Source organism: Synchiropus splendidus, chromosome 15 (assembly GCF_027744825.2).
Source record: "Synchiropus splendidus isolate RoL2022-P1 chromosome 15, RoL_Sspl_1.0, whole genome shotgun sequence".
NCBI lineage: Eukaryota > Metazoa > Chordata > Actinopteri > Syngnathiformes > Callionymidae > Synchiropus > Synchiropus splendidus.
Window position 1 is genome coordinate 3,569,323 of NC_071348.1, and position 12,858 is coordinate 3,582,180.

Sequence of the window (12,858 nt, forward strand, 5' to 3'; positions counted from 1 at the left end):
ATTTTTAATGGACATGGTTTAACTCAGACATGTAACATTGATGCAACCCCTGATAATTGCTGCACATTTATTTCCATCGCGTCTTGGTCAATATTATTCAGGCTGCTTTTCTCTGAGTAGAAACCACATCAAAGATATTTATCTGTGACAGGAAACATGAAGTCAAGCACGCTGTACCAATATCTAGCGCACGGTTTTACTGAAACCCACTGAATACAGTGTTCTGCAGTCCTCCAGATGTTTCCTCGTACTTCAGATTCTCAGAACATCGAGATGTGCCGAAATGCCGGCCCTAAGATAAGGAATTAAGCAGTCATGAAAACGCCAATGAGCATAATGTCACGTCTTTGTTCGAACTCTGATTTTCCTTCATATGGAAACAGTCGTCTGAAACCACTAAATAAAAGCAACCAAAATATTTGTTGTTATTACATTATTACTGAATATATACCCTTGGATTACCCATATTTTTATCACATGTAATTTGAATTCAATTAGAATAGTGTTTGCTTGAATGCGTTTTTTATTAAGGCAGTGTGTGGCCAACCATGTTTACAATGGTAGCATGTTGTTGAGCCTCATCACAGGTGATTCTAAAGGATGTTCTGGACAGTGTCTGTTGTGTTGGCTCGTTGGAGTAAATGCATACAGCTTTGGTGCAATTCACCAAAGCAATACATTATTATTATTATTTATTTAATTTATTGACAGCCCTATTTTTATTGATTCACTTGGATATTTAGTAATTTGCAAATAAGCATTTTCTTCTTTCAACAGTAAATTGCTAAAATAAATTACTAAAACGTATATTAATTGAAAGACAATTCTTTTCAATTTTTTTAATGTATTATTTTCTCACGCTACATCCGTCATTTTGTTTTATTCACCGTATGTGCCATTAACATTTGGATACAGTACAGATATACCAGAAGATCTCTGGAGACTTGAGCTACGGAAAAGGCTGCTGAAGCCAGAACTCTGAGGAGGAACTCAAATGGAAGGAGGTCGTCTTATGTATTAATTTAGAGAAGAGATAAGTTGAGCTGGGCATTTTTTAAAATGAATCAGCCGAACCTGCAATGAGATGCTTTCAGAGGATACATGCGCAGTGGAACAGTATCGTGAGATTTACATTGCATTTTCTCCATAACTGAAATTTCCGAATTCAAGTTGAATTAGCACATAGTTCATTTATCAAAGATCCTTGACGAAGGCGCTACTCCCACCTGCGTGCGTAAAGACGACCTACATGACACATTGGCACCTTTGTCGATGGCAAGTGTGTCTAGTGTTAACCACACACATGCGGTGATCTCAGGCAGGAAAGTAACAGCTTTTTCCTTTTTCCCATGTATTCTACGTTCTGTACGATCACAACTTTCTCTGTGGCATTAAATGTATGATGATCCGGTGCGTGAGAAATATGGGGGCAAGGGACATCTCTTTGTTGGTACGGTAAATACCTTAGATATGTATTTTATGTGTGTATACCTAGACCGTTTTATTTGTGTGTGGCCAAGTATCACCTCGCTTTCTGCACAGCACGAGTGATGATTCTTCTCCAAAATGGATGGGTACTTCAGTCATCCAGGAGGAGGGGGGTCAGTAGGGAACTCGAAATAGAGCTACCCCACATGAAGAGAAGCCAGTTGAGGTGCCTCTGGGGTCTCATCCGGCCAAATTGTTATTCACAGGCGGAGGCAGCTCAAAATTTCGATTCATGGGCGGATTGCATTTGTCGCTCCTTTAACAGGAAACAAGAGGCTCCACAGGATGTGATGTCTTATTTTCTCATGTGTGGTTAATGACAGAATTACTAAAATATCCTCCTGCATCGGTGACCTCAAGGAGCTCGAGAGGCACTCGGGTTTCTCTTCCTGAACCTTCCATTCACGACTCTCTGCATCCATTTGTTGGATATAAGGCCACGTAAAATTACTGGGGTGACCAGATTTGGCCCTCGGGCCTTCAGTTTGACACCTGTGGTTTAAACAATATGAAGGCGGATGTTGGGCACTTTGCTTGCGTATATGCAGTAGTTGGGAAGATTTGTAGTTCAAATTCGTAAAATGTTGCTTGTCATTAATGGCCCAAGATCTTCGACTCAGTCTAAGACAGAGGTGGGCAATTCAATTTCCTATACCATAAAACCTATTGAACTATTTCATTTTTAAGCACTTAATTTGAATATAGATCAAGGACGGACTAGATGTTCAAGATAAAAAGTTATAGTTAGTTTTCGTTTTAGTCTGATGTCAAACGGGCCACGAAAATACAGGCATCGGGCCGCATAAGGCCCCCGGGCTGCACTTTGCCCAGGTCTGCTCTAAGATGTATATTAGAGTGTATTTTATATGTATCACTGGCACTGTTTTGACAAGAATCTGAGTCAACGTGAGTTTGTCTTTTTTGTTCTTGGAAGAAAAATTCAGTGAAATCTTCTGTGTTTACTGTCAAAGTAGTGTTTTCAGTTGCTTCAGATCACCTTCACCGAAGCACTGCGATCTTGTTAGGTCATCGTGTCAACGTGGACAGCAATCTACGTTGAATTTAACGGTGAGTCATCTCGCAGGTCTAGTAAAATGACTTGGTGGGTCAAATTTGTCCACCAGCCCTTGAGTTTGACACAAGATCGTGGACTTCCCCAGACATATGTGCAGTCACCTGTTCAAGAGAATCTTCCTCCTGTGATGGATGTATTGGCAGCCATTTTTCCTTGAGAAGTAGTTTTCTTTAAGTATGTCAGGTGGGCTTCTCCTGCCAGTAATATCATGACTTACACTCCCCCCTCACCAGACTTGATCCCCTACCTTCACACATCGACCCTCACCACTGACTCATGGAGGTGTCTGAGATCAGGGGGTTTTTCAGCTAAAAATAGCTACTTTTGTTTGAGCTTTTTATTTGTTTTGAAACTTAAAAAAATCAATGTCCAAAGATTTTAATCTCTGTAGCTGGTTTCATTCTTTTTTTTTTAAGTCTTGGACGGAGCAACAAGCAAATTAAACGTGTGACTAAACTCCGGTTGAATATGAATTGTCTTAGCTGACCGCAGTGGGGGTTTGCGAGCTGACAAGTTCAGAGGAAACACTATCAGGATGAGTGATCGCTGCTGCAGGCGGTGATAAACTGTCACTGTACGGCCACAATGTTTTTCACATTAATCTGAGTTTACGTGAGTATCAGTCACTAATGCGGTGTGGAAGGAGTGAACTGAGGCCGGGGCCGGGGCTCATCGTGCCTCTCTCAAATTTGGGTAGAAGGAAATGACAGTCCTGCTGGTGTCTGGGAACTGTGTCAAAGCAATACCCTCTAACCGCATGTTTGAACTCACCATAAATAGTAATGCTTGCGATTACACTTGCTTTTTGTCTCGCTCAATATGTACTCATTTTCTTTGTTGCTTTCCATTTGACATCTATTTGTTCATGGCTGGGACTGGCAGTTGTGGGATGGTAGTGAATTTATTGAGTGATGTTGCTGAAGGTTTGGAACTGAACAGAACAATCCTGTTGGCCAGAATGTTTATCGTAGTGCTCACGCACCCGAGAGTCTTGGGAATAATTCATGTTGTTATATTTCCCTGTGGTGTAGCTTGAGTCAAGGGTGTGCAGTATTGAAGGCTATTTTTAACACAGGACTCGGCAAGTGTCAAAACGGAGGAGGCGCAAACATTCATTGCTTTTGTTGTATTACATTTTACTGCTTTCATTTTGATGAATTTTGCCAGATGTATTGTCTCCACTTGCTTGCCACAGTCATGGACATTGGTCTCTGTAGGTCATGACATCACCAAGCTTTGCTGTTCATCTGGTTTTCTGGCATTTATTGAATTTGATTTTCATTAATCTTGTGGTCCAGAGTTGGTGGGGCAGATTTGGAGCTTAGGGCGGAGTCAAGGGTGTCAAACCGGATCACAAAAGTGCAGTTTGAACAAAATAGTATCAGTTTCACTTCTCTGAACACAACCACTTATTTCATAAAATTCCTTTCCCTGAATCAATTTCCTGCGCATGTCTCGAGGGCCGCATCTCGAAGTTGACTCACCTGAGTCAAGTGTTGGAGGCACGCTGCATCCATCGCCCAGAGAGAGGTCATTACCTGCGGTGCAAGGCAAAGCTCTGTGGAGCTGGATGAGTCATTCGTAGCTGGAGGAATTCTTCCCACACTTTCTGCTCTGCCTTCGAGCCCAGACTCATCATCCCGATTCCCTCGGGAGTTTCCCCTCCTTCCATTTGTAGTCGATCCAGGTGTCTACTGTTCATCAGTGCAACCCTAGTTTCCCTGCTTGGTATTCCGGGCTTCTCCACAGTCTTCTGAGCATCTGATCATTAGCTGGAAATCGTACGCTTCTCTTCCACATGAAACAGACTTCAGCCAGATGATAACATCTCATGGAGCTAACACTCCTGATGCTTGTACTTCGAGACTCTTCAGGTGAAACCAGAACCAGCTCAGAACTGGAGCTAATCTAGCGGCTTTCAAGTGATTTATTTTCACTTTTATGGCTGATATAAAGAGTCAAATGTTTGAGACGAGTCGAGAGGGTTGAGGTCCAGCTGAAGGTCACAAAGGTAGCCCATGTAGATGAGGTTAAAAGGACAAAGACGTGCTCAACTAAAGAAGGATGAGGACACAACTTCGTGATGCAAGAATTGTGTTGGCTCACGGCAAAAAAGAGGGACCCTAGCTGGGACCCTAACTGAGGTCACAGGGGTTTAGGTTTAACCAGCACTAAGTTTAACCTTCCTGAATCTAGATGGAATAGAAAAAAATCCAAGTGGCTTTGCTTGCAGAAGGCAGACAAACGATGATCATACAACCATCATGGTGTTAACAACGGACTCCGACTTTGGTGGTCAGTGATGGAGACTTCACCTGAAGGGGTCACCAGCTTTATTGAAGGTAACCGCCATGGCGATCGGCTCATAGTTTCTCTGAATCAGAATCAGAATCAAATGTATTTACTGGCGCATCCACGACAAGCAGAAGTGTCGAACCTGTCTAAAGTTCACTACTACTGTCCTACTACTACTACTGTACTATCCTGTAAGCTCTCATCGCTCACTCAGTTTTACTGTACTAGACTCCGCCCAGTATCTCCCATGGAAGCAGACCAGACACACCTGTAATGGGTCACTCATTTTTATTACACATCTTAATCGGTGGACCAGTTTCTGCTCAAATCGCTTGCAAACACATTTACACAACAGAGAACAATTTGCCAAATCTGAATAATTTTCGGAGCACGTCTTTGGTCAAAGAAAATAAAGAAGAGCTCTCTGTGACACGACGCTAAATTTAGCCACCTGTACATGAAGGGTGTGATTCTACTTGTGCTTGATGCTTGACCAATTCTGCCTCGAGACATTTCGCGCCACAGGTTACTCACTTCTTATATCCAGTGTGAAACGCATGACCCTCCATCCAACAGATTATTACATATGAATAAAAAATACAGAATCATTACATCCAGAACACAGCATTGTAAAAGGCAATAATGCAGCAATTAAAATCTTAAAAACGTCGTATATATTTTATCAGGCTTGAGGAGAGACCAACAAAGAATTCAGTTCAACAGAGGACGAACGTACAAATGTGAGTATCTACGGTACACAACCTCTCTACGTCTGCTAAATGCTGGTAGGAAACCGTCGGTGGTTTTTGGGAGAACACAGGCAAGCGTTTTTCTCATCTATGGTTTTCAGATTAAACAGTGAACATACATCTTCATTCACCTACGTAGCTGTACAAATTATAAACAACGACTTTCTGATCTTAGTTCAATAATAGTGCTGATATTGGAGCGTTGGATGAAAAAAAAAAAGGCATGATTGATTCTTAAAAAGCAACATGTGTGACCCTCTTTTGTCGACTCGAATGAGCTCAACGGGACAACCCCTCCGCTCTCTTACCTACTCGGGGAACTATGCTGATCAAAGAGATGACAAACTACAGTGAGTCATTCAGTGACAACTCAAAAACAGCAACTATTAAATACCCACATTCAGTATTGTTCAGTCTACGACAGGATGTTTTACAACTGTGTTTTGGGTTTGGACACGCCCCCTCTGTCGGGCGGGTTCACTACTCCTATCAGGCTACAAGGGAAACAATGTGCCACCCAAAAGAAAGTAATCTCAACGTCTACCTTTAAATACATTCAGAAAGAAGTTACTGTGTCGTTGTCTTGTGCTGGTTTTTACAACAGTCCGTTTTCAATCAGCCATGTTAGGAAAATGTATCTCCCTCTCGTTACAGCACAACGTTGTTTTTTTTTGTTTTTTTTTAACGTGTTATTCCAGTACACTGATGCAAATCAATCATAGAAATGTCTACATCTAGAAGTATGTACCTCTTGAGTTATTTACAGTGTCCTTTAGGGGAACGGTGACACTTGAAAGGAAGCCATGACAACACAAATAAATACAGCAGTTTCATACACCAAATGTCATGCTTCCCACTTTTTATACTGATTTACAGTTATTTTGGTAGCTGTATAAATGAAAAGGAACATATCTAAAGGATATTTTTGGGATACTTTCGCCGATTGTTTTTCTGTATCGCCAGCACAAGTGTGATTAAAGCATATCTACTCGCTCATCAGATTCGGTACACAGACACCATTTATATTTAGAACTGTGGTACAATTATAACTGCGGAAATGAAGTACTACAAAGCGCCTTTCCACTTTTTAAGAGGGTTCGGTTGGTCATGCCGCTGGGTTTATGTTCAGGAAGATGGAGCTGGAGTCCTTTAGCTTCTACCTACAACATATTTAGTGACTTGGCGTCATGGTTCGTTGCTCGTGTTGCTTAAATTTCTTGTTGGTCATTTACAGTGGGTTTGGGGGGGTGGACTTCATAAATGATCGATCACAAGAGTCGTGACGCAGAAGAGGAAGAAAACCGGCGGCCTAGTTTTGGGCGTCACTTAGCTCAGTTCATCTGCTCGAAGAATTTGTACGTGGGGTTTTCGTAGCCGTGGTTCTGCATTTTGTTGAGCTGTCGTTCTTCAGGCGTCAGCATGGGGTCGACCTGCTGCGGGACACACAGAGGTTATTACACACTAATGACAAAATAACACCACCATATGCTGCTATATTGAGCATGGAATATGATGTATGACTCATTTTATCATCCTTTAAGAACTATTATTTAGTTATTTTTATGTGACAGTATGAATGGTCTAGTTCTATTTAGTTTATTGACTATTTAGTTGCGATTGACTTTTGACACTTATTTTTTTAACACAGTGCACCTATATATTTTATTTTCCCTTTCTGTGCAAAATATGACCAAATTTGTTGTTGAGACTTGAAGGCATGAAGTTGTGGCTCTAGCTGAGTCATATGTAGGTCAAAAGGAAGCTTTGGTTGTGTCGTCAAATTCTGATCCAGTAAGATGTGGCTGTTTTCAATACAGTCCAGTGTAAACGTCTATTGAATTGTCATTATATGAGGCAAACTTAAAAGCTTGATCTGTAATATAAGATAAACTCTTCTTCTTATTATTATTATTACATTCAACATCTGCTAAACGAATTAGATTTATTTGAATGGTAACCCATATGTTTCACAGGTGAATTGCCTTTTATTTGAGTCGACATTATCAAATCTTTAACTCACGAATATGCGCCAATATTGCACAGCGAATACCGGAGAAACGTTAGTTTCTCTTTTGATGTCAAAAGGAAGGGTGTCAAGGTTTGTCTTTCCTAAGTTCTTGAGCGACTGCAGCTCTTCCCCTCCCTATTGTTTCAGTCTCCTGACATCTAGTGGCGACTTTTCATATTGCAATTAAAAGATTTCGTTCCTCGTTCCAGAAGCTGATGTTTCTGTTCGACAAGAGGATGAAAAACAATAATAAAAATAAGCTGATTAACATTTAACCGCCGGATAATAACTGTATACGATTATTTTCAACAAACCAGTTGTGAATGACAAAAGCTAAAAGATTGATTGTATATTGAAGCCTCATTTTGTCACTGTGTGTCTTTGGTGTTTTTGGCCCAATGCGTCAGCGACCGTACCTCCACGATCCCATGGCTGATTGTTCCGTATGGCTTTCTGCGCACCAAGAGCAGACTAATCACCATCACCATGGCGATGGCAACAGCCACCACCAGCAGTCCCACCATGGCGCCGCGGTTAAACGTCTCTAAAGCGTCAGGTTGCTGTGCACAAAACGAGAAGAACGTGACTCATTTGTTCTTTCTTCTCTAAGATTCATGGCTGCACGCAAACACGTAAAACACGCTCTCATCATGACTACATTTTGGTCCTCAGTTTACACCTCTTTTATTTACTCTTCTCCTACCAGCTCATCTCTTTCAATCTCCGCTGGCTTGTAGACGACTTGCTTGAGCTCTGCAGAGGCATTGATCTAAAGGGAGGAAGAGAAATATACACTTTACAGTGGTGTTTTTATGATGTTTCTCTGTCAAACGTGACCAAACCTTTTCCTCATATTCGTAGGTGGGGCCTCTCTCTGAAGTGGTGTAGTCGTACTCATCGACTACAGACGCTAAAATACAAGCATCGTGGCCATGAACAACAGATCACATGCATCTACAGATGATCAGAAGAAACCTCACCTTTCTTGTTAGACTGCACGTCTGTGGGGGAGAAGGACGGGGCAATATTTACTGCCGATTAAGAGATTTGCTTTGTGCATTTGTGTTGAGAGATACGCACCAACACGGGGAGGATACGGTCTGTTCTGGAAGACTCTTTCTTCCTCCTCCTCATCGTCCTTCTCCTCCTCGCTCTCGGCTGGCAGGAGCTCCTCAGTGGTGCGTGTCTCAGAGAAGGAGGTGGTCATCAGCTCGCTGATGTCTCCTCGCTCAGCCTTCACCAGCTCTTCTACGAGAGAAAAGGCGGAGGCGCTTCACATCTTTGCAGCCTGAGACTTGGTGCCCGGTCAGACTTGTGCTTACGGATCTTGCTGTGCAGCTCCTCCGCCAAGTTGGGATCTTTGTAGAGAAGCGCGAGGCTCTGATTCATCCTCTCCTCGATCACATGAAGGTGTGTGTACACCTGCAGGAAACTCACATCGTGACTGCTGCGACACTCACACAACCTCATGTGGAGAGGCGATGAAGCCGCGCAAGGAAACTGGAATTGAGACTGAAGGTCTTTGAAGCGAAGGCATCTAAGCCTTCTTTGATCTTAATTTAAACTCCAGTTTAATCAACACTCGTCGCTCATAAACGCCAAACTTTCTGTTTCATGCATTCAGAAAGTCAACAAGACAGAGGCAGTTTTTTAAGGTTAAAAAAATGGCTCCATATTGAATCCTCCAATTGAGTCACTTGGTTAATACCATTCAAAGAAAAGAATCGCCAAACAACCTGAACCATAAAACTAACAGCCCATGATATGAAATCTTCCAAAGGTCTCCCTGCCACTAGAGGGCATCGTGGTCGAAAAGTCACTGCCATGTTTTGTGTTGACATTTCAATGTATCTGACAACATGAAGCAACACATTAAGCTAAGATCTGCGTTGTGTCTTTCACATGTTCATATTTATCTTTGTCATTTCTCAATGGCGTCGTCGCTGTAGTTGCCTTCCACTTTTCAGTTTTAATCGTCGACTTACTCCTAAAAATGGAGACAAACCTGGAATTTCATCATCTCAGCTTTCTGCGGGTCGACTGCCACGATGTGTTGGTAGTGCCTGAGAGTGTGTCTGCGGTCCCTCTGCTCCGCCGCCATGTAGCGCTTGAGAGCCTGCAGCACGCGCTCCGGCTGGTGACGTGCAAGCAGAAGATGTGTCAACCCTCTGCGTCTCCCGTCCCCCGGCCACGTCCCTCTCACCTGAGGAGGGTCCGACTGCACGGCTGTCAGGTAGTTCTCCAGGGCCATCCGGCGGTTGTTGCTGAGTATGGCCTCCACCCTGGCCAGGTGAACCTCCACCAGCCTCTGCCTTTCACGGGCCACCTGCTCCTCCAGCGTCTGCAACACAGACTGGAAGTGCTACGGAGGAGCGATTCAGATTTGAGTCCCCTTGTCTTTATTGTCCGAACTTTATTCCCAGGTGAGAGCAGCTTACCTCGTTGATGGACATGCGTTCCATTTTTGGAAGGTTCTTTGACTGGTTGTCGGCTTCAGCCCATTCCTTCATGATCTGTCAAAGACAAGCAGGTCTTTGGGTTAGGAAGGACGATGGAGTTATGGGAGGACCAAGTCAGCAAGTGAAGGAGGACATCGCAACAAGACTCCTGCCACTTATGCACTCTTTGTTAAAGATATTTTTTTTTTTAAAGCAGTGATTCTTAACCACAGGGCCGAAGCCCTTGGTTGGCCATTTTATGGCAACAATTTCATTTTACTTATCTTCTTTAGAGTTTATTTATGACAAAGAAAATAATGACTGCAGCAGAGTCAGCGACCACAGCAATGGTGTCAAGTCATGCGACAAAATAGGTCAATCTGCTGGGGGGCGGGTCTAAAGTTAGTGGCGCAGTGATTTGCTAGATGGTGTCGGTGAGTCGTGAATGTCAGTGAACGCTATTTTGCCGCCATATAATCTGAGCGACTTATCGCATGTAACGGTGCCTCTGCTTTGAGGCCGTGTGTGCTGCCGACATACCTCTCGACTGAGTTTCATCTCAGAGCTAACCTTTCCTTCTTACATCAAAGCGTTTTGTTTTTTTAGTTCTCTAGTCAGCCAGCTCTCAGCGTCAGAAGTCACAAGTCACCTCATTGATGCGCTTCATTCTCCGGTCCTCCAGGTCGATTTTGGCACGCAGGAAGTTGGCGTGCTCAGTTTCCTCGACCGGCTTCTCGAAATACACGTCCACAACGTCGGTAGGGCGCGCGTTTGTCACTGGACGTGGAGGGACAGATCAGAATCAGAGTCTGTTGAATGGAAGTGAAGGATTTCTGGCAGACTCTCACCCTTGGACAGAGGAGTGGAGGCGGTGGGTTTGTGGCTCTTGCCGTAGTAGAAGGAGTCGGTGTAGTCGGAAGTCTGGTAGGGATCGGAGTCAATGGCGTACTCGTACTCCTCTGGGTCCTTCATAGCGACAGGCTCCTCCTCCTCTTCATCGTCTACTTCATCAACCTCGCCCTCTTCAACCTCGTCCTCCTCCTCTTCCTCCTCTTCCTCTTCTTCCACCACCTCGTCGTCTTCCTCTTCCATATCGGCCTCGTCTACATCGGTGTCAGGGGAGGGGCTTGGAGTCGGGGTGGCCATTTTGACACTGCGCGAGAACAAATCATCATCGATGAGCCGTCTTCACCTCCGAGCCTCTCGCTGAGAGGAAGTCTTACGCAGATTTCAGGGCTCCGCTTGTCTGGGATGTCATCGAGTTCACGCCCACGTCTTCAACCTCTACTTTAGCGCTGGAGGTCCCTCGGCCTGGACAGCACACGTACTCCACTCCCCTGAAGTCGTCTCCACACGGCAGCAGCATGCCGTAACTGTGCAGCTCCAGACTGTCCGCGGTGCATGCCTGACGGGACAGAGGGCCTGTGAGGACCTCACATGAGCTTATAGCATTCACCACTTTAGTATTGAGGCGTATCCAATAGTGTCTGTGCAAGACTCGAGAACCTCAGCTAATAAGACTCACTCTTAAATGTATCAGCTTAAATCACTTAAAGACTTACGAACAAATAACATTTCTCTTTTTTTCTTTTTTCCTTTTTAACTTAAAGAGCCTCAAATCTCGACCAGCTTTTTGAGCTTTGCAGAGAAACCATTCATAACTTTCCTCCTCTCAACATCCTGATTTGTTTGACCATCCGTTACGAGTACTACAATTCCCATAATGCACTGCAACAGTTGCATCTTCTTTGAAACAGTTTTGTATTTGTCTCAGCCCACTGTGGTTGTTGTTTAAAAATACTGTATATATTTTAATTTAGAAATAAAAGCAATAATAATAAGCAATTAGGTTAACTTTTATTATTCTTTATTCATTTAAACTACTTAAAACTTACATACATATTTATTATTTTTTTAAATGTATATTTGGATACATTTTATTATACATTTTTTGGTGAGTTCAAATAATATGTGACCACATTTATTTATGATTACTATTTGTATATTGTTGTACCTGCTCAACATTTTAACATTTATTTATGTTCATCATAATTTTCAATAATTATTTCCACATTTAGAAACATTATTTGTCTGTATAAATAATGCTGTCCTCAGCGAACCTTTTATATGTTCGCTGCTATAAATATTTATTTCACCCCACAGTAATTATTCTTTAAAAAAAGCCTTTTCTAAATATTTTTTGCATCAAATGAAAATAAAATAAAAAATGCCTAAATGTAATCTCTTGGAAATATAATTACAGACAGCTGATCTTTCATATTTAAATTGCTTCATAGTTTCCATAGTAATAATCTTGATAAGATTTATAATGCCCCAAATTATTTTTCTAAATTAAAAACTTGGTTATAATTCTGCTTTTGTTTGTTATAATACTTCAAAAAAGGTGGAAAGACATTATACTTCAGTATGTATGATGAGTAGAATGGAATACATTATTATATTCTGAATTTGTTTTTATGATGAAAACAGACAGAAATTCAAAGATTCTTCTCCGAGGCAGCTTTCACTGGCTGCACCTGCCTCTCACTGCACTCTTTCACCTGCTCTTCCTCCTCTCACCTCTTTGGCGATGTTGTGCCAGTACACGTAGCTCTCACACGCGTCCATCTGCTCCTGGTGGAGGAACCGGCAGCGATCCGGCACCAGCAGAGCCTCGCTCACGTATTCACCTTCTGCCACAGGCAAATAAAACACAGCAGCGTGAGGAGACAAAGGTAGAAGCTCAGCCTTTGAAATCAAAAACAACAACCAGCTGAAATCCAGGCTGGAACAAAAGCCGTGCTA

The 12,858-nt window shown here is 42.7% G+C and overlaps 2 protein-coding genes across 8 annotated transcripts in view; one reads left to right on the top strand and one right to left on the bottom strand.

Annotated features, from left to right (window-relative positions):
* The window catches only part of st14 (ST14 transmembrane serine protease matriptase), a 64,533-nt gene that overhangs the window by 4,612 nt on the left and 47,063 nt on the right, over positions 1 to 12,858 (top strand). The window lies entirely within an intron of this gene.
* The window catches only part of aplp1 (amyloid beta (A4) precursor-like protein 1), a 28,300-nt gene continuing 20,573 nt past the window's right edge, over positions 5,132 to 12,858 (bottom strand). The window contains exons 4-17 of one of the 2 annotated variants that reach the window (XM_053887329.1): positions 12,634 to 12,746; positions 11,277 to 11,458; positions 10,902 to 11,206; positions 10,703 to 10,830; positions 10,054 to 10,128; positions 9,819 to 9,977; positions 9,621 to 9,749; positions 8,938 to 9,037; positions 8,696 to 8,863; positions 8,596 to 8,616; positions 8,458 to 8,525; positions 8,319 to 8,384; positions 8,032 to 8,175; positions 5,132 to 7,040 (exon numbers count right to left, since the gene is read on the bottom strand). In XM_053887329.1, coding sequence (XP_053743304.1) covers positions 6,939 to 7,040; positions 8,032 to 8,175; positions 8,319 to 8,384; positions 8,458 to 8,525; positions 8,596 to 8,616; positions 8,696 to 8,863; positions 8,938 to 9,037; positions 9,621 to 9,749; positions 9,819 to 9,977; positions 10,054 to 10,128; positions 10,703 to 10,830; positions 10,902 to 11,206; positions 11,277 to 11,458; positions 12,634 to 12,746 — 1,760 coding nt within the window. In that variant the 3' untranslated portion in view covers positions 5,132 to 6,938. The remainder of the gene's footprint in view (positions 7,041 to 8,031; positions 8,176 to 8,318; positions 8,385 to 8,457; positions 8,526 to 8,595; positions 8,617 to 8,695; positions 8,864 to 8,937; positions 9,038 to 9,620; positions 9,750 to 9,818; positions 9,978 to 10,053; positions 10,129 to 10,702; positions 10,831 to 10,901; positions 11,207 to 11,276; positions 11,459 to 12,633; positions 12,747 to 12,858) is intronic. The other variant, XM_053887330.1, reaches the window with a different exon arrangement.